The sequence below is a fragment of the Panthera pardus genome, unplaced genomic scaffold (assembly GCF_024362965.1).
Source record: "Panthera pardus isolate Hobbes unplaced genomic scaffold, ASM2436296v1 HiC_scaffold_18, whole genome shotgun sequence".
Classification (NCBI taxonomy): Eukaryota; Metazoa; Chordata; class Mammalia; order Carnivora; family Felidae; genus Panthera; species Panthera pardus.
The window spans coordinates 19,603,776-19,629,661 of record NW_026526743.1 but is presented as its reverse complement, the minus strand read 5'-3'; the positions used below and the strand labels follow the sequence as shown (position 1 = coordinate 19,629,661).

Genomic DNA, 25,886 nt, shown 5'->3' with positions numbered 1-25,886 from the left:
CCAAGGGTCATTGGCCATGTCATTCTAAAAATAACTTTCATTTTTATAAAGTGTCATATAGTTAGTATTAGAAATGGGCTTCTTCAAACAAGTGTTCACTGAAGAACAATGATTGGCCACTCTGGTTCTCATTATGAAAGTGTATATTTCCACTTGTATCTTTCTCCTTGCAAATGCAAGACGTTAGGGCTTAAGTGCCCCTTCATTTGACACGGTGACACAAGGGCATGAGTGGGATCTCTGTGGGTGCCATCCTGCTATGGGATGCTCCCAGTCAGCTGACTGCTGCCTACATCCTTGCCCTAGCACTCCAGCCTGGCAAACATACCGAGGAATACCATGTCTAGGGATCATTAAAGACTTAGCACATTTTCTGCCTGTGTCCTTGAGGCCAAGAAATGAGAACGCATGGACATGTGACAGCAGAAAAGAGGCTGAAGGCTCAGGGAGAGAAAAACCAGACTCCCTTGTGTGTTGTTTTAAGGTAAGCAAACAAGTCTGCAAAGCCATTTGGAGACAAGGGCAAGACCACTGGGGGGAGCATGTGCCCTGCAGGGAGAGGACTACCCAGTGGCCTACCCCACCTGTCCTGAGCCTCTTCCCTCTACCCAAGGACAGTAGTATTCGTCACAAATAGCCCTGTGGTATCAGTCCACCAAACCAACTCACTGTTGGGGAAAACTGAAGCTCAGAAATGTAAGATGATACCCAAAGTCTTCTAGTGAGAGAATGTAGTGCTGAGTGGCAAATACTTGGAGCCCAGGTATCTTTCCTCTACACTAGTCTCTCACTGTTACCTGTGTTAGAAGAAAGCCCAGGGGCTCCAGGAATCCACGGGCGAGTGTCACAGCTGACCTGGGGACCAACAGGGGATGGTGAGAAATGAGACTGAAGGCAGGAGAGCAGCAGACAGTGGATACTCAGTGGGCCTTGTGGGATATGCTAAGACACTCAAACTTGGACCACTGGGCAATGGGGGGCCCTTAGACCCTTTTGAACAAGAGAGTGGCAGCTGCTGTCCTATGGCCACTCTTGTGGAGGTAGGGAGCTGTCCAGGCCCTCGGTGCTGAATCAGCCTCACTGAGGGCTTGGGGAAAAAAAAAAAAAAAAGATGGACAGGACACATGTAGGAGTGGGGAGAGTGGGGAGTGAGGGTTAGGGTGGACCCACATTTCTGACTTCCCAACACCCTGTGGTGAAAGAGGGAGAAACCATTGAGGATCAGTGGGGTAGAGGAGACCCGAAGCACAGGATGTCCCCTGGAGAGAGATATGAGGCAGAGACGCATGGAGGAGGCAGGCTCCCGTCTTATGCATAGCCACTCATTAGAAGCTCCAGGTTATTCACAGCCCTGGCCCCCTCCCAGTAGCCTGAGGGAGACCCAGTTCTCCACAGAACAACCAGGACAGGGCCAACAGACTTGATTGCTCTGCCGTATTCTTAGTCTTTGAGCCCCCAGGTTGGAAGACACCAGCTGTTCTGAGGAGAGCTCCAGGGTAAATCATGCTGGACTAGTGGGGATCAAGAATGTGATGATTAGCCATGGAGCCAGCTTAGAGAGGCCAGCCTCTCCCAAAGGGGATGGCTGTGCATGTGAACTGTGCAGACCCACAGGGTACACCTGCTGGACTCCACATGACCTCAGCCCAAAGGACCCAGCTGGTCCTAGTATGCAAGGATCCCTCCCCCTTCTCCCTCCTCTTACTATCTCTCTCTTTGCTCACCGCACATTGCCCAAGCACCTACTCTGTGCCAGGCATTATTAACAGCTGGGAATACAAAAGCAAGTCCTCTGGGGCCTCCCTGTGCCAGCCACAAGGAAAGGGATTCCCTGGAAGGAAGCCAAACCTCCTTGCCATTCTCTCTTCTTCTGGAGTCTATGGGTTGCTGTTTGCAGCTTGGAGGCAGCTGCACCCTGCCAGGGGCCAGGGCATTCTAGGTTTACTCATACACTCTTTTCTGTCCATATTATACCCCAACTTTCAATTTTGAGAAGTAAATATGCAATTTTTTCCCTCCCTATAATTTTCCCTGCTGTGGCTGTGGATGTCAGAGCAGCTGGAAAATGTGAATAGCTCAGTGCTTTCTAAAAGTAAAAGAAGGCCGTGCAACATCATACATTGTCTGCTGCTCTTGGCAAAATCCAGTGGCTCTGTTGTGGCGGTGGGGGGGGGGATGCTCTCCAGGCTGTACTGTCAGGGGAACTTTTAACCCAAATAATCCATGCCCCCACCTTCCATTAGCAATTAGATAATCACCAAGAACTAAGCATGTGTGTGCACACACACGTGCATGTTGCAGGGATGTTAGTAGAGGTGAGGTGAGGGTATCTGCTTACGCAGTCAGACTTTCTGCGTGTTCCCCTGGAGACTTTCAGACCTTCATGTCTCAGTAGCTGAAGGTCAGGACAGTCTGATCTATGCTTTTGTCTGGGAGAAGCGGTGAATGGGGAGTGGGAAGGCAAGATTTGAGTCAGGCAGATCTGGGATGGCTTATGGAGAGTGTAACCTTGGCCATGTTTAGTCTCTCTGGGTCTTAATTTCATCATCCGTAAATTGGTGGCAAAGTTGGGAGATGTGCTGTCCAGACCCCCTTCCAGAACACACTGACCACCCATGAGATTTGTGGTCAGCAACCATCCCCCAGCTGTCAGCTCCTTTAGGATCTTCTTTGGCTACAGCAGTAACTGTCTGATCTGGGGTCATGCCTTTCTCTGGGCATGCCACATCCAGGTACTGAGTAAGGCAAGGCATAAAGGTGCAGCCATTTCTGCCTGCTACAGGACACTCCCATGGGCTACACCTACTTCAGAGCTCCCTGCACAGCCTGGGTTGGACCAGCATCCCTGTCTGCCTTCTCCTGCTCACCTTGGCTTCCTCCCTTTTCCCTTCATAGGTGTTGATCCTTAATTAACATCTTGCACCCCAGACTCCATCTCTGCATCTCCTCACAGAGAACCAAACCTGTGTCAAGTAGGGAGAATGATTTTCACTTCAAGAGGTTATTGTTCAAGGGGCTCCTGGGTGGGTCAGTCAGCTAAGCATCCGACTCTTGATCTCAGCTCAGATCTTGATCTCAGGATCGTGAGTTCAAGCCCCACATTGGGTTCCATGCTGGGCATGAAGCCTACTTAAAAAAAAAAAAAAAGTGGTTACTGTTCAAAAGTGAAATGGGATGTTTATATAGTATTCAGCATGGTACCTGGAAGGTTAACAAAGCATAATACACGTCTATTCCTTCTCCTTTTCTTTCCCTAAAAACTATGACACTAAATCCCATTCCAGACCTTGAGCAGTTGTTCATAGCCTGTGCTTTGTAATATTGGCTTGGAGAAAGTGGCCCTGAAAGTCTGTGCTGCCTGCTAAGTTTGAGGGCCTGGTGGAGGACTCTGAAGCCAGTCTTGTCCCTGTGAAGTTCATTATCCATGGATCACATCAGCCCTCTTCAAGGTTCCTCACTGAAAAGAAATTGAGCATGCAAATGCTCTTTTATCATAATCACCACGTATCCACAGGGTAATTCATAAAAGAGCTGGAAATATATTGAAATTCAATATTGTTTGAGTCCAAATCAATATTAATAATTGTTTGCATTTTTAAAGTGCAATTTGCAATTGAAAAATGCACAAAGATCAACCAGTAGTTGCTAACACATCAAATTTTCCTATTAAAGGCATAGTCCCTTAACTTTAAAATGTTTCTTTACAACAAAAGGTGGCACTGATCCATGAAAATGGTTATCTATTATTTACATGCACAACATTAGAATTTGTTTCCATTATGCATGAGTTGAAAGGCCAGTTACTTTTACTTTTAAGTTCTTGTTTTTTAAAAAATTAGACGTTTCATTTTGAGATAATTTTAGATTCACATAACAGTTGTAAGAAATAACACAGAGAAATCTCACGTACCGTTTTTCCTGTTTCCCCCAGTCCATCTTATAAAATTATAGTACAATATCACAATGAGGATATTGACATTGATACAGTCAAGATACAGGACATTTCCATCACCACAAGGGTCCCTCATGTTGCCCTTTTAAATTCTTTAAAAATTAAAGATTTTTAAATGACAAAGGTGATGATGGATACAGTGGGATCCCCATCATTAGCCTTGTGTCGATTTCTGCCTTGAAATGTATTCTATCACTAAATGAGGCACTGTCTCAGCTGGGCTCAGTGTAGATGTTGAAACATGGAGAGCAGTGGTCATCTAGGGAGGGAGTGGCCTCAGCTGGGAATCACCTCAGCCAGGCAGGCCTCAGGGGAGCAAGACTTTGTGGCTTAGAAAGAACCTGAGAACACAATTTCCAGATTAACACTTGCATCGGAGCCCTTTGCTCCCTCCAAAAGGTCAAAGTGGTCTTAAAGGGAAACAGCTTGGCAGCTTTGGTCCATTGGAGCCCAGCAGCTATCCAGATTTGTGGCAAGAGACAGGTGGCAAGTGTGGATAAGGGATGTCCTAGCCAAAGGATCTCCTGCTCTGCCTGAAAGAGGCCTCGTGTGAATGAAATTCACAGAAACGCCTTTCTGTTTTGACATTTGTCTCATACCAGAGCTGCAAGGAACTTGAGAACTCATCTACAATGGATATTTTGGATGCAGACTGACTCTGAGATTAGTGAATTAAGTCATGAGGGTCCCACAGCTGATGGGGGGGGAAGGGCAGCCAGACCTAGAACCTGGCGTGGGCTCCCACTCTGAACCTGCTGTCCATCTCATGATATCTAGCTGCTTTGTTCAGGCTGCCCGAGCCACAACCCCAGCTCCCCCATGTCCTGGTCATGTTTCACATGACCATGAACTTGACCATTCTCTGGTCCTCAGCTCCTGGGCCCACATGCAGTCATCTGTGGCATGAGTGAAACTTAACAGGAAGAGGGTGATTTTGGCTCAGTATCAAGTTTTAGTTTGCTTTTGTTGATTTTTTTTTATTGTGGTAAGTTACACATGATATAAAATTTACTATTTTAATCATTTTTAAGTCCAGAAGCATCAAATACATTCAAATTGTTGTACAGCCATCACCACCACCCGTCTCCAGAATCTCTTTCAACTTCCCCAACTGAAACTCGGCCTGTTAATTAACAACTCCCCGTTCCTCTCTCCCTCACGGCCCCTGGTAACCACTATTCTGCTTTCTGCTTCTGAATTTGACTGCATGGAATCATACAGTGTTTGTCCTACTGCAAATGGCTAGTTTCACACAACATAATGTCCTCAACGTTCATCCATGTTGTAGCATGTTGTGTTCATTGACTTGTCATGTGTTTGTTTTGTCTTTAGATCCATATATAAATGAGATCATATGGTATTTGTCTTTCTCAGTCTGAATTATTTCACTTAACATAATATCCTCTTGTTCCATCCCTGTTGTTGCAAATGGCAAGATCTTATTCTTTTTTATAGATGAATAACGTTCCATCATGTGCTTGTCTGTATGTGTGTATACACACACACACACACACATACATATATATATATATATATATATATATATATATATATATATACATACACACACACACACACACACACACACATATATATGCGCACAACATCTGTTATCCATTCACCTATAGATGGACACTTGGGTTACTTCTATGTCTTGGCTATTACAAAAATGCTGTAGTGACTGTATATTACCTTTTCGAATTACTGTTTTTGTTTTCTTCAGGCAAATGCCCAGAAATGGAATTGCTGGATCATATATGGTAGTTCTATTTTTAATTTTTTGAGGCACCTCCGTACTGGTTTCCACAGTGGCTGCACCATCTGCATTCCTACCAACAGTGCAAGAGGGATCCGTTTGTCCATATCCCCCCCATATCCTCTCCTTGTTGTATCTTTGTCTTCTTGATGCTAGCCCTTCTGGCTTATGTGAGGTGATAGCTCATTGTGGTTTTGATATTCATTTCCCTGCTGATTAGTGATGGTGAGCACCTTTTCCTGTGTTTTTTAGCCATCTGTATGTCTTTCTTTGGAAAAATGTCTATGCAGGTCCTTTGCCCATTTTTTAATTGGATTATTTGTGGGTTTTTGTATTGAGTTGTATGAGAGCTTTACATATTTTGGATATTAACCCCTTATCAGATACATCATTTACAAATATCCTCTGCCATTCAGTAGGTTGCCTTTTCATTTTGTTGATGGTTTCCTTCACTGTGCAAAAGCTTTTTTGTTTGATGTAGTCCCAGCTGTTTGTTTTTGCTTTTAATTTGCCTGGGGAAGCATATCCAGGAAAATAATGCTAAAGCCAATGTCCAAGAATTTACTGCCTGCGTTTTCTTTTAGGAGTTTTAGGGTTTCAGGTCTTATGTTTAAGTCTTTAAGCCATTTTGAGTTTATGGTTGGTATAGTGAAAGAAAGTGGTCCAGTTTCATTCTTCTGCATGTAGCTGTCCAGTTTCCCTAGCACCATTTATTGAAAAGACTATTCCCTGTTGTTTATTTTTGCCTCTTTTGTTGAAGATTAATTTATTATATAATTGCAGGTTTATTTTTGGGCTCTTTATTTTGTTCTGTTTATCTATGTGTCTATTTATGTGCCAGTCCCATACTGTTTTGATTACTATAGCTTTGTAGTTTAGTTTGAAATCTGGGCTTGTGATACCTCCAGCTTTGTTCTTTCTCAAGATGGCTTTGTCTCTTTGTGGTCTTTTGTGGTTCCATATAAATTTTAGGATTATTTCTTCTGGTTATATATAAAAAATAATATTGGTATTTTGATAGGGATTACATTGTATCTGTAGATTGCTTTGAGTAGTATGGACATTTTAACAATATTAATTCTTCCAATCCATAATCATGGGATATCTTCCTATTTATTTGTGCCACTTTCAGTTTCTTTCATCAATGTCTTATAGTTTTCAGAATATAGGTTTTTCACCTTCTTAGTTAAATCTATTCCTAGGTATTCTGTTCTTTTTGATGCAATTATAGATGGGATTGTTTTCTTGATTTCTCTTTCTGTTAGTCTGTTATTGATGTATAGAAACACAACAGATTTCTGTATATTGCTTCCATATCCTACAACTTTACTGAATTACTTTATTAGATCTAATAGTTTTTTGGTGGAGTCTATATACAATATCATCTGCATGTCATCTGCAAAAGTGGCATGCTTCTTCCTCACCAATCTGAATGCTTTTTATTCCTTTTTCTTGTTTGTCAAATGTTTTTTCTGCATCTATTGAGATGATCATATAACTTTATCCTTCATTTTGTTAATGTTTTGTATCATGTTGATTGATTTGTGAGTGTTGAACTACACTTGCTTCCATGGAATAAATCCCACTTGATCATGTTGAATTATCCTTTTAATGTATTTTTGAATTCAGTTTGCTGATAATTCACTGAGGATTTTTGAATCTGTGTTCATTAGGGATATTGGTCTATAATTTTTGTTTGTTGTAGTATCTTTATCTGGCCTGGGTATCAGGATAATGCTGACCTAATACAATTAATTTGGAAGCATTTTTTCCTCTTCTATTTCTGGGAATAGTTTCTGAAGGATAGATGTTAACTCTTCCTTAATTATTTGGTATTGCCAAATTCACCTGTGAAGCCATCTGGCTCTGGACTTTTGCTTGTTGGGAGTTTTTTGGTTACTCATTTAATTTCATTACTAGTAATTAGTCTGTTCAAATTTGCTATTTCTCCCTGATTCAGTTGTAGAAGATTATACGTGTCTAGCAATTTATGCATCTCTTCTAGGTTGTCCAATTGTTGTCATTTTTTTAGTAGTCTCTTATAATCCTCTGTATTCCTATGCTACCAGTTGTAACTTCTCTTATTTCCAATTTTATTTATGTTGGTACTCTCTTTTTCTTGATGAGTCTGGCTAAAGGTTTATCAATTTTGTTTATCTTTTCAAAGAAACAGCTAATAGTTTCATTGATCTTTTCTAATTTTTTTTCTAGTCTCTATTTCATTTATTACTGCTCTGATTGATCTTTATTATTTCCTTCCTTCTGCTGACTTTGGGCTTTGTTTGTTCTTTTTCTAGTTCCTTTAGGTGTAAGGGTAGATTATTAGAGATTCCTCTTGCTTCTTGAAGTAGGCCTGTATCACTATAAACTTTCCTCTTAGAACTGTTTTGCTGTGTCCCAATGATTTTTAACCATTGTGTTTTCATTTTCATTTGTCTCCATGCATTTTTTTTTTTGTCTTCTCTTTGATTTCTTTGACCTCCTCTTTGATCCATTGGTTGTTTGGTAGCACATTGTTTAGCCTCCTCATGTTTGTGTTTTTCCCAATTTTTTTTTTTTGTAATTGATTTCTGGTTTTACACCATTGTGGTTGGAAAAGATACTTGATATGATTTCAATCTTAAATTTATTGAGAATTATTTTGTGACCTAACATATGATCTATCCTGGAAAAATGTTTTATGTGCACTTGAAAGGAATGTGTATTCTGCTGTTTTTAGATGCAATATTCTGTATATATCTGTTAAGCCCATCTGGTCTAATGTGTCATTCAAAACTGCTGTTTCCTTATTGATTTTCTGTCTAGATGATCTAGCCATTGATGTAAGTGGGATGTTAAAGTCCCCTACTATTATTGTATTACTGTCAATTTCTCTCTTTATGTCTGTTAGTATTTGCTTTATGTATTTAGGTGCTCCTGTGTTAGGTACATAGATATTTTCAATTGTTTTATCCTCTTGTTGGATTGATTCTTTTACCATTATATAATGCCCTTCTTTGTCTCTTGCTACAGTCTTTGTTTTAAAGTCTATTTTGCTTAAGTATTGCTAACCTAGCTTTTTTTCCTCTCCTTCCTTCTTTCCTTCCTTCCTTCCTTCCTTCCTTCCTTCCTTCCTTCCTTCCTTCCTTCTCCTTCCTTCCTCCCGTCCTCCTTGTTTCTTTCTTCCTTCCTTCCTTCCTTCCTTCCTTCCTTCCTTCCTTCCTTCCTTCCTTCCATTTTCATGGAATATCTGTTTCAGTCCCCTCAGTTTTCATCCCCTATGTGTCTTAGGTCTGAAATGAGTCTCTTGTAGGCAACATATAGATGAGTTTGCTTTTCTATACATTCAATCACCCTGTGACTTTTGATTGCAGCATTTAATCCAGTTACATTTAAAGTAATTATTAATAGTAGGTGCTTGTTGTCATTTGTTAATTATTTTTGTGATTGTTTTGTAGTTCTCCATTCCTTTCTTGTTCTCTTGCTGTCTTCCCTTGTGTTTGATGACTTTTAGTGTTATACCTGAATCCCTTTCTCTATTATAGGTTTTTGATTTGTGGTTACTATGAGGTTCATCTATAACATCCTATGTATATAGCAGTTTATATTAAATTGATGGTCATTTAAGTTTAAACACATTATAAAAGCACTATTTTTTTTACTCTCCCCTCCACATTTTATGTATATGATGTCATATTTTGCATCTTTTATGTATCCCTTGACTAATTTTTGTAAATATATAATTGATTTTACTACTTTTGTGTTTTAACCTTTATATTAGCTTTATAAGTGATTGATCTATTACCTTTGCTATATGTTTGTTTTTACCAGTGAATTTTTTTCTTTCATAATTTTCTTGCTTCTAGTTATGGTCTTTTCTTTCTTCTTTCTGAAGAATTCCCTTTAGCATTTCTTATAGGCCAGGTGAGCAAACTTTTGTTTGCTGGGAAACACATGATCTCTCTTTCCATTCTGAATGATAACATTGCTGGGTAGAATATCCTTGGTATAGGTCTCTTCCTTCCAACACTTGGAATGTTTCACGCCATTCGCTTCTGGCCTGCAAAGTTTCTGCTGAAAATTCAGCTGATAGCCTTATGGGGCTTCCCTTGTAGGTATCTTGTTTTCTTTTGCTGCTTTTAAGATTCTCTCTTTATCTTTAATTTTTGCCATTTTAATTATTATGTATCTTGATGTGGACTTCCTTGGGTTCATCTTGTTTGGGGATTTCTGTGATTCCTGGACCTGGATGTGTGTTTCCTCCCCCAGCTTAAGGAAGTTTTCAGTTATTATTTCTTTGAATAAGTTTTGTGCCTCTTTTTCTTTCTCTTCTCCATCTGGGACCCCTGTCATGTGAATGTTATTATGCTTGATGTTGTCACAAAAGTACCTTACCCTATTTTAATTTTTAAATTTTTTTTTCTTTGTACTGTTCAGTTTAGTTGTTTTTTTACTACCCTGAATTCTAGGTCACTGATCTGCTCTTCTGCATCCTCTGTTCTGCTGTTGAATCTTCTAGTTAATTTTTCATTTCACTTGTATTCTTCAGCTCCGACAGGTTCTTTTTTATATTTTCTATCTCTTTGTTAAAGCTCTTACTGAGTTCTTCCACTCCTCTCTTAAGTCTGGGGAGTACCTATAGCCATTAATTTGAATTCTTTATCAGATAGATTCCTTATCTCTGTTCTGTTTAGCTTGTTTTCTAGGGTTTTGTCTTGTTCTTGTGTTTGGATCATATACCTCTGTCTCCTCACTTTGTCTGACTCTCTGTTCGTTACATATGGATATATGTGGTGCTCCCCTAAGTGGGCTGCAAGCACCCTCCTGTTGTGACTGGGCTGACTGCTGAGGGTGCAATGGTGGGTGGAGCCAGTTTTCAGTCTGACTGTCTGCAGGCACACTGGTGGGCTGGGCTTGGTGAGCATGGGCTCACATGCAGTGGGCTGAAAGAGCCAACTGAACTACTGTGCACACTGGTTGGTAGGGCTCATTCCCCACTCCCTGGGTCAGGATTTGCTCTGGAGGTGTGCCAGTTCTGACCAGAGCTGCCTGCTGGGTGTGGCAGGTGATAGTCACTCTGGAAGGGCACAGATCCTGGCTGGGGCTGCCCAGTGTGAGAGCCGCTTTGGAGGGGCACCTGCTGGTGGGTTGGGTTGAGTGGGGCTAGTCTGCAGGGCAATTTGGGGGCAGGGCAAGATGCTAGCAAGGTAGAGGGAGAATGTCAGAACTGGCTCCCACCAGAGTCTGCCAAAGCAGAAGGAGGACAAGAGAAAGAGTACCTGCCAGCACTTCCATTCCTGGAGGAAACTCCTACGTATCCTGAACCCTCCAATATACATCCTAAAATTAGTCAATAAGTCCCCTTCATGAATACCCCAGGCACTTTTTAAACTGCTACTTCTGGGGGCGCCTGGGTGGCTCAGTCGGTTGAGTGTCCGACTTTGGCTCAGGTCACGATCTCGCGGTTCATGAGTTCGAGCCCCGCGTCAGGCTCTGGGCTGATGGCTCAGAGCCTGGAGCCTGCTTCGGATTCTGTGTCTCCCTCTCTCTCTGCCCCTCCCCCGTTTATGCTCTGTCTCTCTCTGTCCCAAAAATAAATAAACGTTAAAAAAAATAAACTGCTACTTCTGTGCTGGGTCTTGGGCCCAATGATATAGTGCATTGGCCCTTTAAGACTAGAGACTCGGTTTCCCTATAACCCTCCAGCTCTTCTGAAGGCAGGCCCTGCTGATTTTCAAAGCCAGACATCGTGGGGGCTCATCTTCCCTGTGGAGGTCCTCAGGGCCAGGGGTGCCTGGTGTGGGGCTGGGTCCTCTCACTCTGTGCCTGTGTTGTCCCTCCTGTTCATGGGTTGCCACATGGAGGGCTGCATTCCCAACTTCATCTCTTTGGCCTTCTTTTTATGTCTTTAGCTCAGGAAGATCTGTTTGGCCAGTCTTCAGGTTTCCAGAGTGAGCTGTCACACATGTAGGTGTTGCCTTGGTGTGTCCACAGGTGGAGGTGAACTCAGGATCCTCCTTCTCCACTATCTTCCCCCACTCTCTTCACTGACTTTTGATCAACACATTCAAACTTTAATTTTGTGTAGGGAGTTTCCTAGTGTAATCCATTTTATGGCATCTAAATGACTTGTGTATTTGTTTGTACATATATAATATGCATTAATACATGGGCGTGTATAGCGATAGAGTCCACATTTACCTCCACGAATGTATTAGTCTTCAAGCCCTGTGATTTGAAATCTGCCCTACCAGACTGAGGATACAGAAGTGGCATCCTGGTGTTGAGTGTGTGCTGGGTATGTGGGAGCTTCCAGGCTCCATCAGGCTCTCTAACGGAGCTCACTTCCTTGCCTCTTTTCTCACAGGATTGGGCTACTCTTTGGACGTAATTCTAACCCAGACCTGATCAAAACAAACCCACGGCTCCCTAAAACATGCATGACATTTTAGAAATTCCAGGTTCATGGAGTGCCTCTCTTCAGATGGCCCAGACACCTCCATCTGTTAATCCGTGCTCATGTCACACGAGGCACAGGTTATGTTGGTCCCATTCCCTGTGCCAGGCACTGTGCAGGGAATACAAAGATGAGAGACCTCGATGCTGCTCTCAGGGCTCTGAGGGTCTGAGATAGGTGTGTGAACACTCTCCACGTGGTAGGAGAAGGGCTGTAATTGAGGTACACATGCTCACAGGATTGGGGGTGCTGAATCCCCATCCCAGATTCTTCCAGGGTAGGACTCAGTTTCTCTACCTACTGAATTACTATCCCCTACCCTGCTTCATAAAATTCCCTGAAGTCCTGGGCAAGAGACTGCATCCATGGTGTGGTCCTACCCCTGAAAGTAATCAAGGGCATTGTAGCTTATGGCACCTTGGCTGGGCTCTCAGGACCCCCTCGCTGCAGCTGCGTGTTTGCAGGCTTCCCTTCAGGCTCTTTGTGTAAGCAGTGGTGGGAAGCCATGCGGTAGCATTCCTAGTGGGTCTGTGGGGACAAGGCTTCGGGGCTGTTTGAGCCCGACTTATGCCTTGGCCTCCGCCTTAGGGCTCCCTTTCCTCTCCCCCTACCCCCAGAAGAAATCATGGGGGATTGGAGAGAATCCCTGCCTTGTAGTGGGGAGGATTCTGGCGGGTGAATTACTTCCCCCAGGAGTGGGGTACAGCCCTGTGCGCTGGGGTGTGCTGAGGCTGGGCCTAGGGCATTTCAGGACCTAGGTCAGCGCTCTCCCGTGTCCAGCAGGGCTGGAGTCTGCAGCCCCGCCCCAGAGTCTGAGCACTTGCAGCCATTCGTCACCCTCACAGAGCATTGCAACTTTATGCCTACGCATAAAAACTGGAGGGACTCATCCCAGAGTTTGCTGCCGCCGCTGCCGCCGCTGCTGTTAGAACAGTTTTAATTAGCTGCAGGATTTTAATGAGCTGAAATCAAGAAGAACCCCATCTCAGAAGCAAGCAGGAGCCGCACACACGGAAGAACTCGTCTGACAAAACAGATGGAGGTGGTGTTCTCAGGGGACTGGGCTGTGTGCTCCATTTCGGTGAGGAGCAAATGAGTTACTGAGGCCAGGAGGCTGCGGAGGAGAGGCGGGAGGTCAGCCCCAGCGCAGGAGCCTCGGCAGGGGCAGAGCGGAGGCACAGCCCCCTCTGCCGCTCCGGTGGAATGCTTGGTGCCGGATTCAAGGTGACGGCAGTGCCTGGCTCCATTCTCCTCAAGTTGCCATAGCAGCCTCTCTCCCGATGAGCAGCTCCTCCTGGAGCCCTCAGCCGGGAGGGACGTCATTGTTCGCTCCTGCCCGTGCAAGGAGGAGACTGACTGGACAGAGAACTTTCTGGGGCCCGGGGTCCACACACCAAGTGGGTGCTCCCATGGGCACATGGCCGGATGCCTCCGGCTGTCTCCAGTGGGGCACGGGAGCGGGTCCTCACAGCCAGAGGGGGTCCTCTGGGTGACTGGGGGAAGCATCCAGGCCTTGGAGCAGCCGCAGCCAAGCGTGTCCTTGGAGCCATCCGTCCATCCGCCTGCCGGCCTGTCGCCACTGGAGGTGCGTGTGTTTTGGCTGAATTCCCAAATCCTTGCTTGTGCCCTAAAGTGAATTTTCCCAAGAGACAAATTTTTAAATCAGATAAATAAGGAAATGGGAGGAATCCTTGGCCTTGACCTGTGTCCCAGGAGGTGTTTACAAGATTAATTGGATTTTTTTTTTCTTACAGTAAAAAATTGGCAATGCCATTCAGGCCTCAGGGAGAGAAAGCCACCGGGAAAACGAGGGATTGTGAGCACAGGACCTTCTGGAAACTGAGTGGGCTGTTTATTTTTCTTGCCTCACTCCTCCCTACTCCACCCCCAGTTATTTGAATTGTCTTATTGTCTGTTGGTCTTGGCAGAGAGGCAGGGAGGAAGGGGAGGGTCTTCCACTTGTCATTGGAGCCGAGTGCGATGCAGTGTGTCCCAGATGCGAGCAGAGGCCTGTGAATGTGTTTACAGGGCCCTGGGCAGCCTGGCCCCAGCCTGTGACGGATCATAGGGTCCACTTCCCAGGCAGCAGCTGGACTCCCAGGAGAGGGAGATGAGCAGCCTTTGGACCAGCATCTTCCCATTGCCTTGAAAATAACGTGTGACTTTGAAGACAAGGACTCTCACAGGAACAGTAGGGGATCAGATGTGCACACTCTCTGAAGTGTCTGGTGATCTCCTAGCTCCCCTCCACCTGTAAAGGAAGGAGGTTCCTACAGATTCTGTGATGTTGGCCCCCTCCTGGGGCATTGAAGACCCAGCCAGACTGCAAACCAGCGACCCAGGAAGGGAGGCATGCTAACCTTTTGATTCCCATTTGCACAGAGCAAGGAGTTAGCTGGGTAGGTGGTCTCCAGTGAGAACAAACACCGAGAGGAAGGTCTCAAAGGGGAAGGCTGAGGTCTGATGCTTAGGGCTGGCCAGGGAAAGCCATGCATGGCTCTGATACCAGCTTCCCTCCCTTCACAGAGAGGGTGCTGTGTTCTCTTGGAGGGGGGCGGGTGTAGAGGGGTCAACAAAAGGGAGGGTCTCTGAAATCAGACACTTGAGTCCCTGATGCTCTGGCCATGGTGAAGGTGCAGGTCCTGGGGCTGGTTTTCTTCCCCTCTCCCCAGATTTGGGGGCAGAGATGTGGTCCTCATCCTGGTTCCACGCACATGGGCTGCTGGGGCCTGGTTCCACGTGGTGGGTTTGGTTTGGGTAGGTTCAGGAACAAATGAGGACAGGTCGTTGCTGCGGGACAGGGGTAGTCAGTACTGGCTTGTATGGTGACAGTGTGACAATTAGGGAGAAGAGGGGGCTGGCCAGTTCTTTTGTAGTCACTTGTGCAGTGCTATTGACCATAAATAATGCAATGATGATCGCATGTGCTTCTGAGTCCCCCCTCCCCTTTTTTTTTCCATCAAATAGAGCCTTTGGGTTGAGATTGGGTGGCATTTTATTAACAGTTTTGCCAGGTAGCCCTGTGCCCTAGCCGTAAACTTGCCGTTCTTTTTCCCCTCCTTCCTCTCTTTCCCTCGCCCTAGGTCAGATTGGTCTCCTGACCACGTCTGTCTGACTCAGGAGGCTGGTGTGGCTGCAGGCAGTGTGTCACCACCACGGCCAGGATAATCAGGGTTTTGCAGCAGTTTCTTTACAGCCGGGGCCTTGCTGGGGCCTGTTGATGGAGTGTGTGTGCCGTGGCATATGTATGTGTGTGTGTGTTAATATGTGTGCCTCTGCTCCAGAAAGGTCTTGAGCTGCTCCCCTTGCTCCCTATCTGAGGGTCTTGTCCTTGATGAACCAGTGTGTGTGACATTGTTCCCACTCTTCTGACTCCTTTCTGTGACTGCATGGGCCCCCCCAGGGGTTAAGCCAACTTCTCTGGGGCAGGAGGGCCCAGAGTCAGGGCCAGAGAGAGCAGCTCCGTCTCCCCCCATCCTCTCCCACACCTTGGGGCTGGCCAGGGTGGTCCCGGCACACAGTGCCTATCATTACGAAGGGAAGGGCTTGGGAGACCTTGGGACACAGGGCATCCTATGGGCAGTGTTGAGAGTGACCTTGCCCTTCAGTGGGGCCTGGGCCTGCATGGCTGCACCTGTGTCTCTGCAGGACAATGGGCCAGGTCCCCAGGACCCATCCCGGGCAGCCGTAGAGGGAGAAACCACAGGCCCCCACGAGGGACTCCAGGGTCTGAACCTTTGGGGACAGGTGGCTGCCTGTTTTTACCCTGTGTAAGCCCCGTGGGTGTCCCTGGCAATGGCAGGAAGCAGCAGTCTTTCTTGGGGTGGGGCGGGGGGGCGGGGCATTGGAAGGGAAGTCAGGGCCAACTTCAAACCTGGAGCCAGCTCCAGAGACAAAACTGAGCCCTGCTCAGCGCTGCCTCCCAAACATCAAAGCTGGGAGGTCGTGGGAACCACCTGCTCAGCACAGCCCAGAGAGCCCGGCGTTCAGGCGCGTTCCCCATGCATAGAGGCCTGGGGCAGGTTAATTAAAGTTAACTGAGTGAAAACATAATTACAGTGACTGCAGAGGGGAGAAACCCAAACCTGCAATTTAACACTCTTCAGCACCAGAGCTTTGCTGAGGACAGTCTAGTCCTTGGGAATCTTTGTCTGGGCCTGGGAGGGAAGGGCTCCTCTTACCACTTCCTGCCTCCTGCCCCCCAGGAGCATGAGGACACAGAGGGACCATAGCTGGGGCTTCCTCCCCCAACGCCTGGGTGCCTGGTCAAGAATGGGCTCCCTGACCAAATTACTGTGCCTGAGAAGACCCCCGGCAGGGAAATGACCCTGTGCCAAGCAGCACATCTGGCCTGGGGTCCCCACCACCCAACTATGATCTCAGAGGCTGCTGGAAGCTGTCCCCCTGGCCTCTACCTCCCTGAGCACTGCCCTGTGCCAGGGCTGGGGAAGCTTCCTACAAGCCTGTTTTTGTAGAAAGAGGGTGGTATCTCTAAGCCCGAACTTAGGAAGGGGCAAAGACGAGGGCACAGAGCAACCTTCCACCACCAACAGGGGAAGTTCTGGAATGCCATGTAGCATGGCCTCCTGTGCAGATCCCTCTCCGGCCCCTATCCTGCTCCACCCATGCCTCCCCCTGCTGCAGGAACTTACATCCTTCCTATGAGCAAATGGCCTTGGGGTGCCCCCCTCTTGACCCACAAGCTTGGCCCATTTGGAGTCACTGGTTGGTATTTCTGTGCCCTTCAGGAGGAACCAGGGGGAGGGGCAAGTCACCTGGGCATGCTCTGGGTCTGCAGTGGCCAGGGCAACAGGTGTCACAGGGATGTTGTCACCGGTCTCTGAGCCTGGGATCTGTCAAATGCAAGTCAGGCTGCCTCAACTCCAGGCCAGAGGGCCTCATAGTGGGAGTAACTGTGATCGGGCCAAAGCTTCAGTTCCCACTGATGTGACGGAGTATCCGGTGGGGTCTCCATCCTACCAGCCCATCCGTGGGTCAGGGCGGCACAGCTCTGGCTGGTGAGGGGAGCAACCAGGAGGGGGAGTCTCTGTCCCTGGTAGCCTCTGGGCCTGGGAGGCTCCTTCTCAAAGTATCTCGCTCTGTGGAGACACTTGTCCCCAGCATCCTGCAGGGAGCAGCCAGGGCAGAGAGATCCAAGAGCTCCTCTGTCCACCTGGACAGTTATAAGGGACAAAGGCCCAGATTGCTGCCTCTTCTAGGGGCGTAGACCCTTTCTAGGGAGCACACCTGCTCTGTTGGAAGCTCAGAGAGCCTGGACAGTGCGGGGCCCATTACAGGCTCTGGGTCTCAGGGCTCCAGCCTGGGCTTCCCCAGGCAGAGGCCGGGGAGTGTCTCTCTCCATGATTTTTCTGGGGGTGCAGATACAGGAGACCCTGCTGGGAAGCTGGTGTCCCAGCAACAGGTAGTGACTGGACTTCCCTCAACCTCTTTGGGCTTGAAGGATGCAAGGGACAGACCTGAGTACATTCTAAGGGATGGAGGGATCCAGGGATCATGCTTGGTCATAGGCAGTGACTGGGGCCTCAGCCCACGTAGGATGCCCTGTGCCTCAGTGATGGACCATCTTTCTCCCCATCTGCCCTGTAGACTGTGGCCTGATGGACGCTTGGTGTGGATGATGAGGGAAGAACGCACCTCCCACACCCGAGAGGTGAGCCCGAAGCAAGCCCCGGATGACCCCACGAGCCGGAACGATGCGGCTGGCCTGCATGTTCTCATCCATCCTGCTGTTTGGAGCCGCAGGCCTCCTCCTCTTCATCAGCCTGCAGGACCCCACGGAGCTCTCCCCTCGGCAGGTGCCAGGTGAGCCCTTGCGCTCGGCCCCGCCGCCCACTTGCCCCAGCTTTCCTGTCCACAGTGCAGGCCTCCACGGCTGCCCTGGTGCCCAGTCTGTGCTGAAGGTCCCCGGCAGGCAAAGGAGGGGTCCTGGCCTTCTACTGGCAGGCATCAGCCTCTGGCCTCTGGCCTCTAGCCTGTGGTCACTCCTCTTGAAGTGAGGGCCAGGCTGCCTGTCTCTCAGCCAGTTGTTGCTTTGGGTGAAGCTGAGGCTTAAAGAGGATTCCGCCATCTCTTGGGGCCTCTCCCACACTGTCTGGGACATCAGAGGGTGAATGGCTTCTCCTTGAGCCTGTGGCCCCCATGGGACTCTGTTTCTCTGCCAGCCCTGGAACCCCTCGAATCCAGCCCCTTGGCCTGGGCCCCTCCTGCCTTTGTGAAGCTGAGATTACCCCACCTCCCACCTGCATCCCACACGTCCCTCGTGAGCCACTGAGGGGAGCACCCTTCATGACTTACAGAGGTCTGCTGAGGACAGGTGGGGTGCAGCGAGGAGACAAGGGGAAGGATGGTTCTGGAGCCTCAGGCAGGCAGAATGTGGAGAGGGAAGCTTAGGAGGGTATCTGCTGCTCAGACACAGCCCTTACTCGTCTCTCAGCTGTGGGCCTGGGGGCCTTTAGCAGGGAGGTCTGTGAAGACACCCATGTGCTCCAGGACGAGGACAATATGGAAGAGTAGAGGCCGTGGATTTAGGCAGAGAGATTCCTGCACCACTCTTGCCTGCAGGGCTCACCCTATAGGAGAGCAGTGCCCAGCCCTTCCCCAGCCCCACCCTCAGCTCTGGCTGCCTCACCCCTCCTAAGCACAGATTGAAGGCCCATAGGCATCAGGTAGAAAATCAGAAGGGGCACAAGGAGACTAGAGCAGGGGCCCTGGGCCTGGCAGCTGCTACCAGAGGCCCCGGTCGGGGAGGCCAATGAGTTCATTCTTTCATCAACTAGAGGCAGCCAGGGCAGTGGGACCCCAGGAGACAGCAGGCAACTCACTGACTCACACCTGGGCTGGGGCCTCACAGAGGGTGAGGGAGTGGCTGTCAGAAGTGGTTCTGGCTCCTCCCCGGCTTCTGAAGCAGCAAGGACATGTGACCAAGCTGGCTCCTCTGTGGGGACCTCACAGCCTCACCTGAGCCTTAGAGTGGCTGACAGCCCTATGTCGGCAGAACCTGGCCCCATGGGTCAGGCAAGCTGAGATTGGCATCCCCAGTTGTATGTTATCTGTGCAGAAATGAGGTCCTGAACAAGGGTCCTCAAGTATGGCTTGGGGTAAATGGTGTATCCTTGGGGGTGACCCATGGATCTTTGGTGCCTGTCTTGGTGCGTGTGTGGTTGGGGCACACACATGGGCAGAGGGTCTTTGTGTTCGGGGTCTGTGCTCTGTGGGACAAGCCCAGGAGGGAAGGCGTGAGCGTGCCTTTGGGGCAGGGCCATGCCCCCGTCCATGGTACACTGCTGGGACAAATGCTATATTCCTGGGTAGAGTTGGGATCTGGTGGCCGGGATGTGTGTCCTGCCATGTTGCAGGCGGCCGTCAGATCGGAGTGCTTGATCTTTGTGTGTCCTGTGAGTGGCAGATTCTTGCCCCTCACACCAGCTGGCCTTGCCCTGCACAGCTGTCCCTGAGCATGTGGATCTTTTCCATCACCAGTGGGGCCAGGGCCCACAGGACGGCTAGGATCCAGGGTGGAGTGACGAGCCAGTAGAGAAACCGAGAGCCTCGGGCTGGCAGGGTGTGTGGGATGACACGAAGCTCAGAGGAGTGTCCCCCTACAGTGGGGATAGCGTGGGCCTGGCAGACCGCGCACAGAGCACACTTGGGGCTCGAGCCGTGTTCTTCTGGCTGTAAATGGAGCTGGACCACTTTCGCCACGTGGTGGGTGAGAGGCAACCTTGACGTTCTACGTAAATCACATCAAACGCAGTCATAAAACTTTAAGTAATGCTTATGTTACTTTCCCTGAGCAAAGTGTTCCTGACACAGGCTGTTTGTGTTGATTTGTTACTATTCATTTATTCTTTCCCTGTACTTCTCACAGCAGCCTAATTGTGATTCGGTACCAAGAAAGCAATATCAAAGTAATTTTCCACAACATTAGTTACAATTTTCTTCTGATCTTTCAAGTGAAACAATCCCATCCTGTTGGCTTCTCTGAGCATATAAACCTTGATTACATTTATCTGTTGGAAACCAGTGCTTACAAAGTGTATGTATCCAGTTGCATGGGTGGGTGGCCCCCAGAGCCTGGACAAGCCTTCTCCCTGTGGATTTCTGCCTGTGGGAGGTACAAAGTCAGGAGGCTGCCCTGCCATCCGGATTGGGTAAGGCCATTGGGAATGCCATCTACAGAAGAAATTCCACACAGGCTACACTGGCTGTCACAGTGGCAGAAACTTCCCTGGGAACGCAGTGTCCGGGAGCCACTGTTGGTGGCGTTGACCACGGCAGAGGGCAGAGGGGTTGGGGCGGCAGGTGAAGATCCAGAAATAAGCTTGAGAGTGGGAAAAGGAGCCTTTAGTTGCTTGTGGCCCCTCGGAGTCGGGTGTTGTTCAGATTTCTCCTGCAGAGTTATTAGGTATTAATAGCATCTGAAGCTCTCAGGGACCAGACAGCAAACCTCGCCTGACTCGTGCACTCGATGGAATCATATGGGCTTGCCAACTTTTGTAAATCAAGCCATTTTTCCAAAATGTTTGCTATATTTTAAATCGATCAAACCTCTTGAAACGTGAATCACTGCTGGTTAACCTGTTGGGTAAGATTAGATTTTGGTGTGCATCAGAGAATTCACCTATCCAAATGATTTTCCAGTCTCCAACATTGCCAGGCCACAAGGCCTCAGGAAACTCGCTTCTTGACTCAAGAGACTAGAATTGCCCCTTCTGTAGGCGGAAGACTCAGAGAATAGGCCAGAACCTGGAATAACACATCCCAGCCTGCTGGCCCTGGAGAGGCAGAAGACAGACTCCACGTGTGTGGCTGGGCAGACTGAAATTTTATCAGGGGCCCCTCTTTATGAGCTTTTTCTTACAGAGGGTTTAGAACCCGCCCAGAGTCGGTGAGAATAGTACGATGGCTCCACGCACCCAGGACCAGCATGCTCCAAATGCAGTCAGGCTGCCGCACCTACGGCCACATCCTCATCTGTCCTGATTTTTTTTTTAATTTTTTTTTACACTTTATTTATTTTTGAGAGGAGAGAGAGAGAGAGAGACAGAGCACAAGTGGGGGAGGGACAGAAAGAATGAGAGAGAGAGAGAGAGAGAGAGAGAGAGAGAGAGAGAGAGAGAGAAAGAGGGAGGGAGAGAGGGAGGGAGGGAGACACAGAATCCAAAGCAGGCTCCGGGTTCTGAGCACAGAGCCCGACGCGACATGGGGGCTCGAACTCACAAACCGCGAGATCATGACCTGAGCCAAAGTCAGAGGCTTAACTGACTGATTTTTGAAGCCTGTGCCGGTACCATATCAATTCAGCCAGAAATGTTACGATATATTTCTCACTTTAAGAGATAAGAACTCTGTTTTAAAACTTTCAATAATTCTTTACTATCCAGCGTTCAAATTCCTAAATTGAATCCCAACTCTTATAAATACTTTTATTTCCACTTTGTTTTATCCAGTATCCGGATACAGCCTGCACGCTGCAGCTCAGAGGATGAGTCTTTCAAGTCTCTTTCAATTTGTAATATTCTCTCCTCATCTTGATTTTTCTCTTGCTATTTATTGGAGGAAACTGGGTCACAGGTCCTACAGAGTTTCCCACCGTTGGGATTTAAAAAAAAAAAAAATTTTTTTTAACGTTTATTTATTTTTGAGACAGAGAGAGACAGAGCATGAACGGGGGAGGGTCAGAGAGAGGGAGACACAGAATCCGAAACAGGCTCCAGGCTCTGAGCTGTCAGCACAGAGCCCGACGCGGGGCTCGAACTCACGGACCGCGAGATCATGACCTGAGCCGAAGTCGGCCGCTCCACCGACTGAGCCACCCAGGCGCCCCCCACCGTTGGGATTTTTGTTGGTTTTACTCATTTGGTGTCGTTGTCTTCTGTTCTTTGCATTTCCTGTAAATTAAGTAAACCTAGCAGCTTGAACAGATAGAGGCTTCTTTTCTTTTCTTTTCTTTTCTTTTCTTTTCTATTCTTTCTTTTCTTTTCGGCAAGAATGTCCACGTGGTCATATGTGCTTTCATCAGGAGGCGCATATCTGCCTGGCTCTTTTTTGCAATGTCAACTAGCCACTGATGATGCACCTAGATGTATCCATTCTTCCGGGGCTACACAATGCAGTGCTCTGAGTTCATCATTCCTTCTTCATTCTTTTAAGTGGGATGGATTTTGTTTTAATGGGACAAGGGGAGTCGTTGGTAGTGACCCAGGAAGCCAGGGTGACGGTGGATTGATTGGTTTATTCATTGGTAAATAAAAAAAAATTAAAACTTGACCTTCTGATACAGATTCTGTTGTTAACACACTACGAGTTCTTTCATTTTTTTGATGTTTGGTTTCTAGAGTGAGTTTTCTTAAGGCAGGGCCACCCCATGTTTCAGGGAAGTAGCTCTTCGCTTTCCTGAAGCCGTGGAGGTGTGGGTGGTGGAGCTGGGGACTGGGCTGATGCTGGGGTGTCAAAGGGGGAGGCAGCTACAGTGACAGCAGGGGTCCCTTCCTGCTCAGGGGCCCCGAGTGCAGACAAAGGGACTGGACAGCCCCTGGTGACTTCCTGGTCTACAATAACCTGCCCCCGGGGCATTCCTTCCGCAGCACAAGGGCATCCAAGGATGGTAATAATAACAAACATTGACCAGGCTTTTACCATGTGCCAGATCTTGTGTCAAGCACTTTACAGGTATTAATACGTATAATTCTCATAATGACTGATTATTCCCATTTACAGGCGCAGTGCCGAGCGGCCGCTTGTGTGGACACACAACGGCATTGCTGCCACTCGCGGTGCCACTCTCAGGCACCTTACGTGTGTTTGGTACTCACTGAATACTTTCAAAACCCCAGGAGTTAAGTACTATTACACCATCTGACAGATGAGACTACTGAGATAAGAGAGGTTGAGAGCCATGCCTGAGGCCACACAGCCTTGGGGTTCAGAGCCAGGATTTGTCCTTAGACAGCAGGCTGTCGCCACTGCACCTGCTGCCGTCCTAACAGCTGTGATGCTCCATATTGTCTGCTCTGGGCCCAGAGCAGAGCCTGGGCGGAGAGAGAACCTGGATGAAGATTTGGAGGCATGAGGGAATTTGGCATGGGAGGAACTCCTGGTGGATTAGGGGCAGGAGTGTGACCCGGGGATCCAGACTAGTACTGCAGACATGGCCAGTCCCGGGGCCGTAAGCCCTTTTTTGGAGCATCTCAGAGGAACGAGCCTTTGCTGCAGGCTGCGGGGAGCCCCGGGGATCCTGAAGTGGGGGCGGCTGTTAGAAGGCTCACTTTAATGGCTGCGTGTTTGGAGCTGTGGGCAGGAGCAGGGGAGGGGAGGAGAGTGCGAGGAACCACAGAGTGGTGTGGGAGAGAGGGCAGGGACTGGAGAGGGTAGATTCGGGGTGTTGGGGCAAGTACACAGGGGGATGGTGATGAGGGTGAGGGGGGCTGTTGTCTCAGTTCAAGATGCCTCTGGCTCTGGCAGATCGAGACGGGGGTACCACTTACCGAGGCAGGACACACCAGATGGGGAGCAGTTTGGGGCAGGGGGCCAGAGACCACACGTTTTGTCTTGGGCAGGGGCATCTGAGTTGCTGGGTGGAGTTGCTCTGGATTCCAGACACACAGGCCGCAGGGGACGAGAACCAGCAATCCATCCCCCTTCCCCCCCGGCCCCCCCCCCCCCCCCCCCCCCCCCCGCCAACCCCATCCCTCCTCCACCTGCATCTCTGCTCTCAGAACGCACACTTCGCTCCTTTGGTCTCAGACACCTGAGGGCAGTAATGGCTGGAAGAGCCAGGAGGGCTGCCTGGAGGAGGGGAACTGTGGTTGTTAAGAGGTGACCACGTGCTGACCTACGGCGGAAGCAGAGAGTAGTGAGACTGTCCTGGAGCCGGGGTCTCTCTCCAGAGCACACGGTGCTGAGCCATCTTGCCTAGTCTCTTACCGCTAGAAATCAGCAGCGCCAGAATTCCCACGCCCATGGGCCCGACCGACCCTAGGGCTCCTGTTTTTTGTTCCCTGGAGGCAGGGCTGTGTTGGCTGGAGAGAGTGTGGCCTTCACTCTTGGTCCCGTGGTTACCAGGGACGCACAGCCCTGCCTGTGCCAGATACTTGTCTTGTTTGTCTTGTTTCTACAGCAACTCTTTGTCCAGGTATGTCCCCTCGGAGCCCTGAGAACACCCCGGGTGGGTCAAGGCCACAGGAGTAACTGCTGAGGGACTCTCAGAAACTCCCCACTGTGAGGCTGATGGGGCAAGCAGAGGTATGGCGGCTGCCCCGCCTCTGCCCTGGCACCTGGGCCAGGCTGGTCTCGGGGGAGGGGCAGCCTGCTGGAGCCACGGTGTCTGAGCTATGCTCCTTCCGGGCCATGGGAGCCGGCAGCCCCTCCAGCTTCCTGGAACCATCTGCTTTCCCCGGGCAGGTGGGTTTTATTGGAATCCTCTCGAGTCTGTTTCCTGAAACCATTTTCTAACGGCATTGCGGAACATCATATATATTTTCCACAAACCTTGCGAGGCTGACACATCCTTGTTGTGACTGTGAATATCAGAAGTGACATATAATTGCAGTGATCCATCCTGTTAAGTAGCTGGCAATATATCATTGCAAAATCAGCAGGGCTGGGACTCTCAGAACCCGGTGTTTCTGAACAATGCACCTGCAGCATGTTCAAACTCTCTTACCAAACACCGCCGAAGGCTCATGAGGGCCGCCTCGCCCTCCCTCACCTTGCTTTTCTGTGACCACAGCAAAGAAAATTTTACTCTAGGTAAAACCACCCTCTGAGTTTCCCATTCTTCGGAGTTCCCTCTCCTCGGCACAGAATGCATTGGGGTCAAAGTCAAGGCTGGGGGTCAGGATCCTGGTAACAGTGCTCCTTACTAGCATCACCCTTGGACTTTTTGGGCCCCCCCTTTTCCTTGTAAGCTCCAGGGCAGCTCTGTGGGGTTCCTTCTGGTGCCGTGGGGTGGGCAGTGAGCCGGGCAGCCCAGTCACCGCTGTGTCGGCAGGGGAAGGAAACCCGTGGGCTCAACAATTGCAGGATTGGAGACCCAAGTGGCCAGAAGCCCAAGGACGTGATGGCTGAGCCCACCTTGATGGGGGCGGGTGCACTGAGGCAGAGTCTGCCTATTTCGGGGTTACTACTCACACTTTGTTCTGTGCTAATTCTGGGGTAGTGCTGACTTAGACTCTGGGGTGAAGGGTGCCTTGTGGATGTGCAGAGGGCAATACTGATGGAGGGACAGACATAGGTCCTGCTGGAAAAGGGGGTATGGTATTAGGACACACAGCCCTCGAGTGTGGCCACCTGGAGCCCACTGATTTGGTGGGCCCCGGGGTGCTGGCTTTGGAGCTGAGTCCGGAATCTGCTTTTGGAGGTGGGGCTTCATGACAGACCCTCCCTCCTGCCCTCCCTGGGAGGCCATGTAGGCCCAGTCTCTACAGGGAGACCTTCTCTGTCCCCACCCTCTCACACTGAGGCTGGGGCATCCCCAGTGGCACCCCCCGGCCCACAGCTCCCCAGCATCTGCTTCTCTGACTGGGCCTCAAACATTTCCTCCCCTCCCTGCAGAAGACACCCTGGGGGTCTCCAGCCAGAACCTCACTTTCCTTTGGTGCGTTAAAATATGCTAAATGAAAAATAATGAGCCTGTAGGAACTAATAACAGGAATCACCTAATTAAATTAGGAAACAGACATCCTATCGCCGTAATCTGAAAATTGATATTAATAGAAAGT

General features: G+C 48.8%; 1 protein-coding gene across 3 annotated transcripts in view; it reads left to right on the top strand.

Moving 5' to 3' along the window:
• The window catches only part of CHST8 (carbohydrate sulfotransferase 8), a 128,255-nt gene that overhangs the window by 45,956 nt on the left and 56,413 nt on the right, over positions 1–25,886 (top strand). For 2 of the 3 annotated variants that reach the window (XM_019423371.2, XM_053906032.1), the window contains exon 2: positions 17,752–17,967. In XM_019423371.2, coding sequence (XP_019278916.1) covers positions 17,838–17,967 — 130 coding nt within the window. In that variant the 5' untranslated portion in view covers positions 17,752–17,837. Of the gene's footprint in view, positions 1–13,008; positions 13,730–17,751; positions 17,968–25,886 lie in introns of those variants that run through there. The other variant, XM_053906031.1, reaches the window with a different exon arrangement.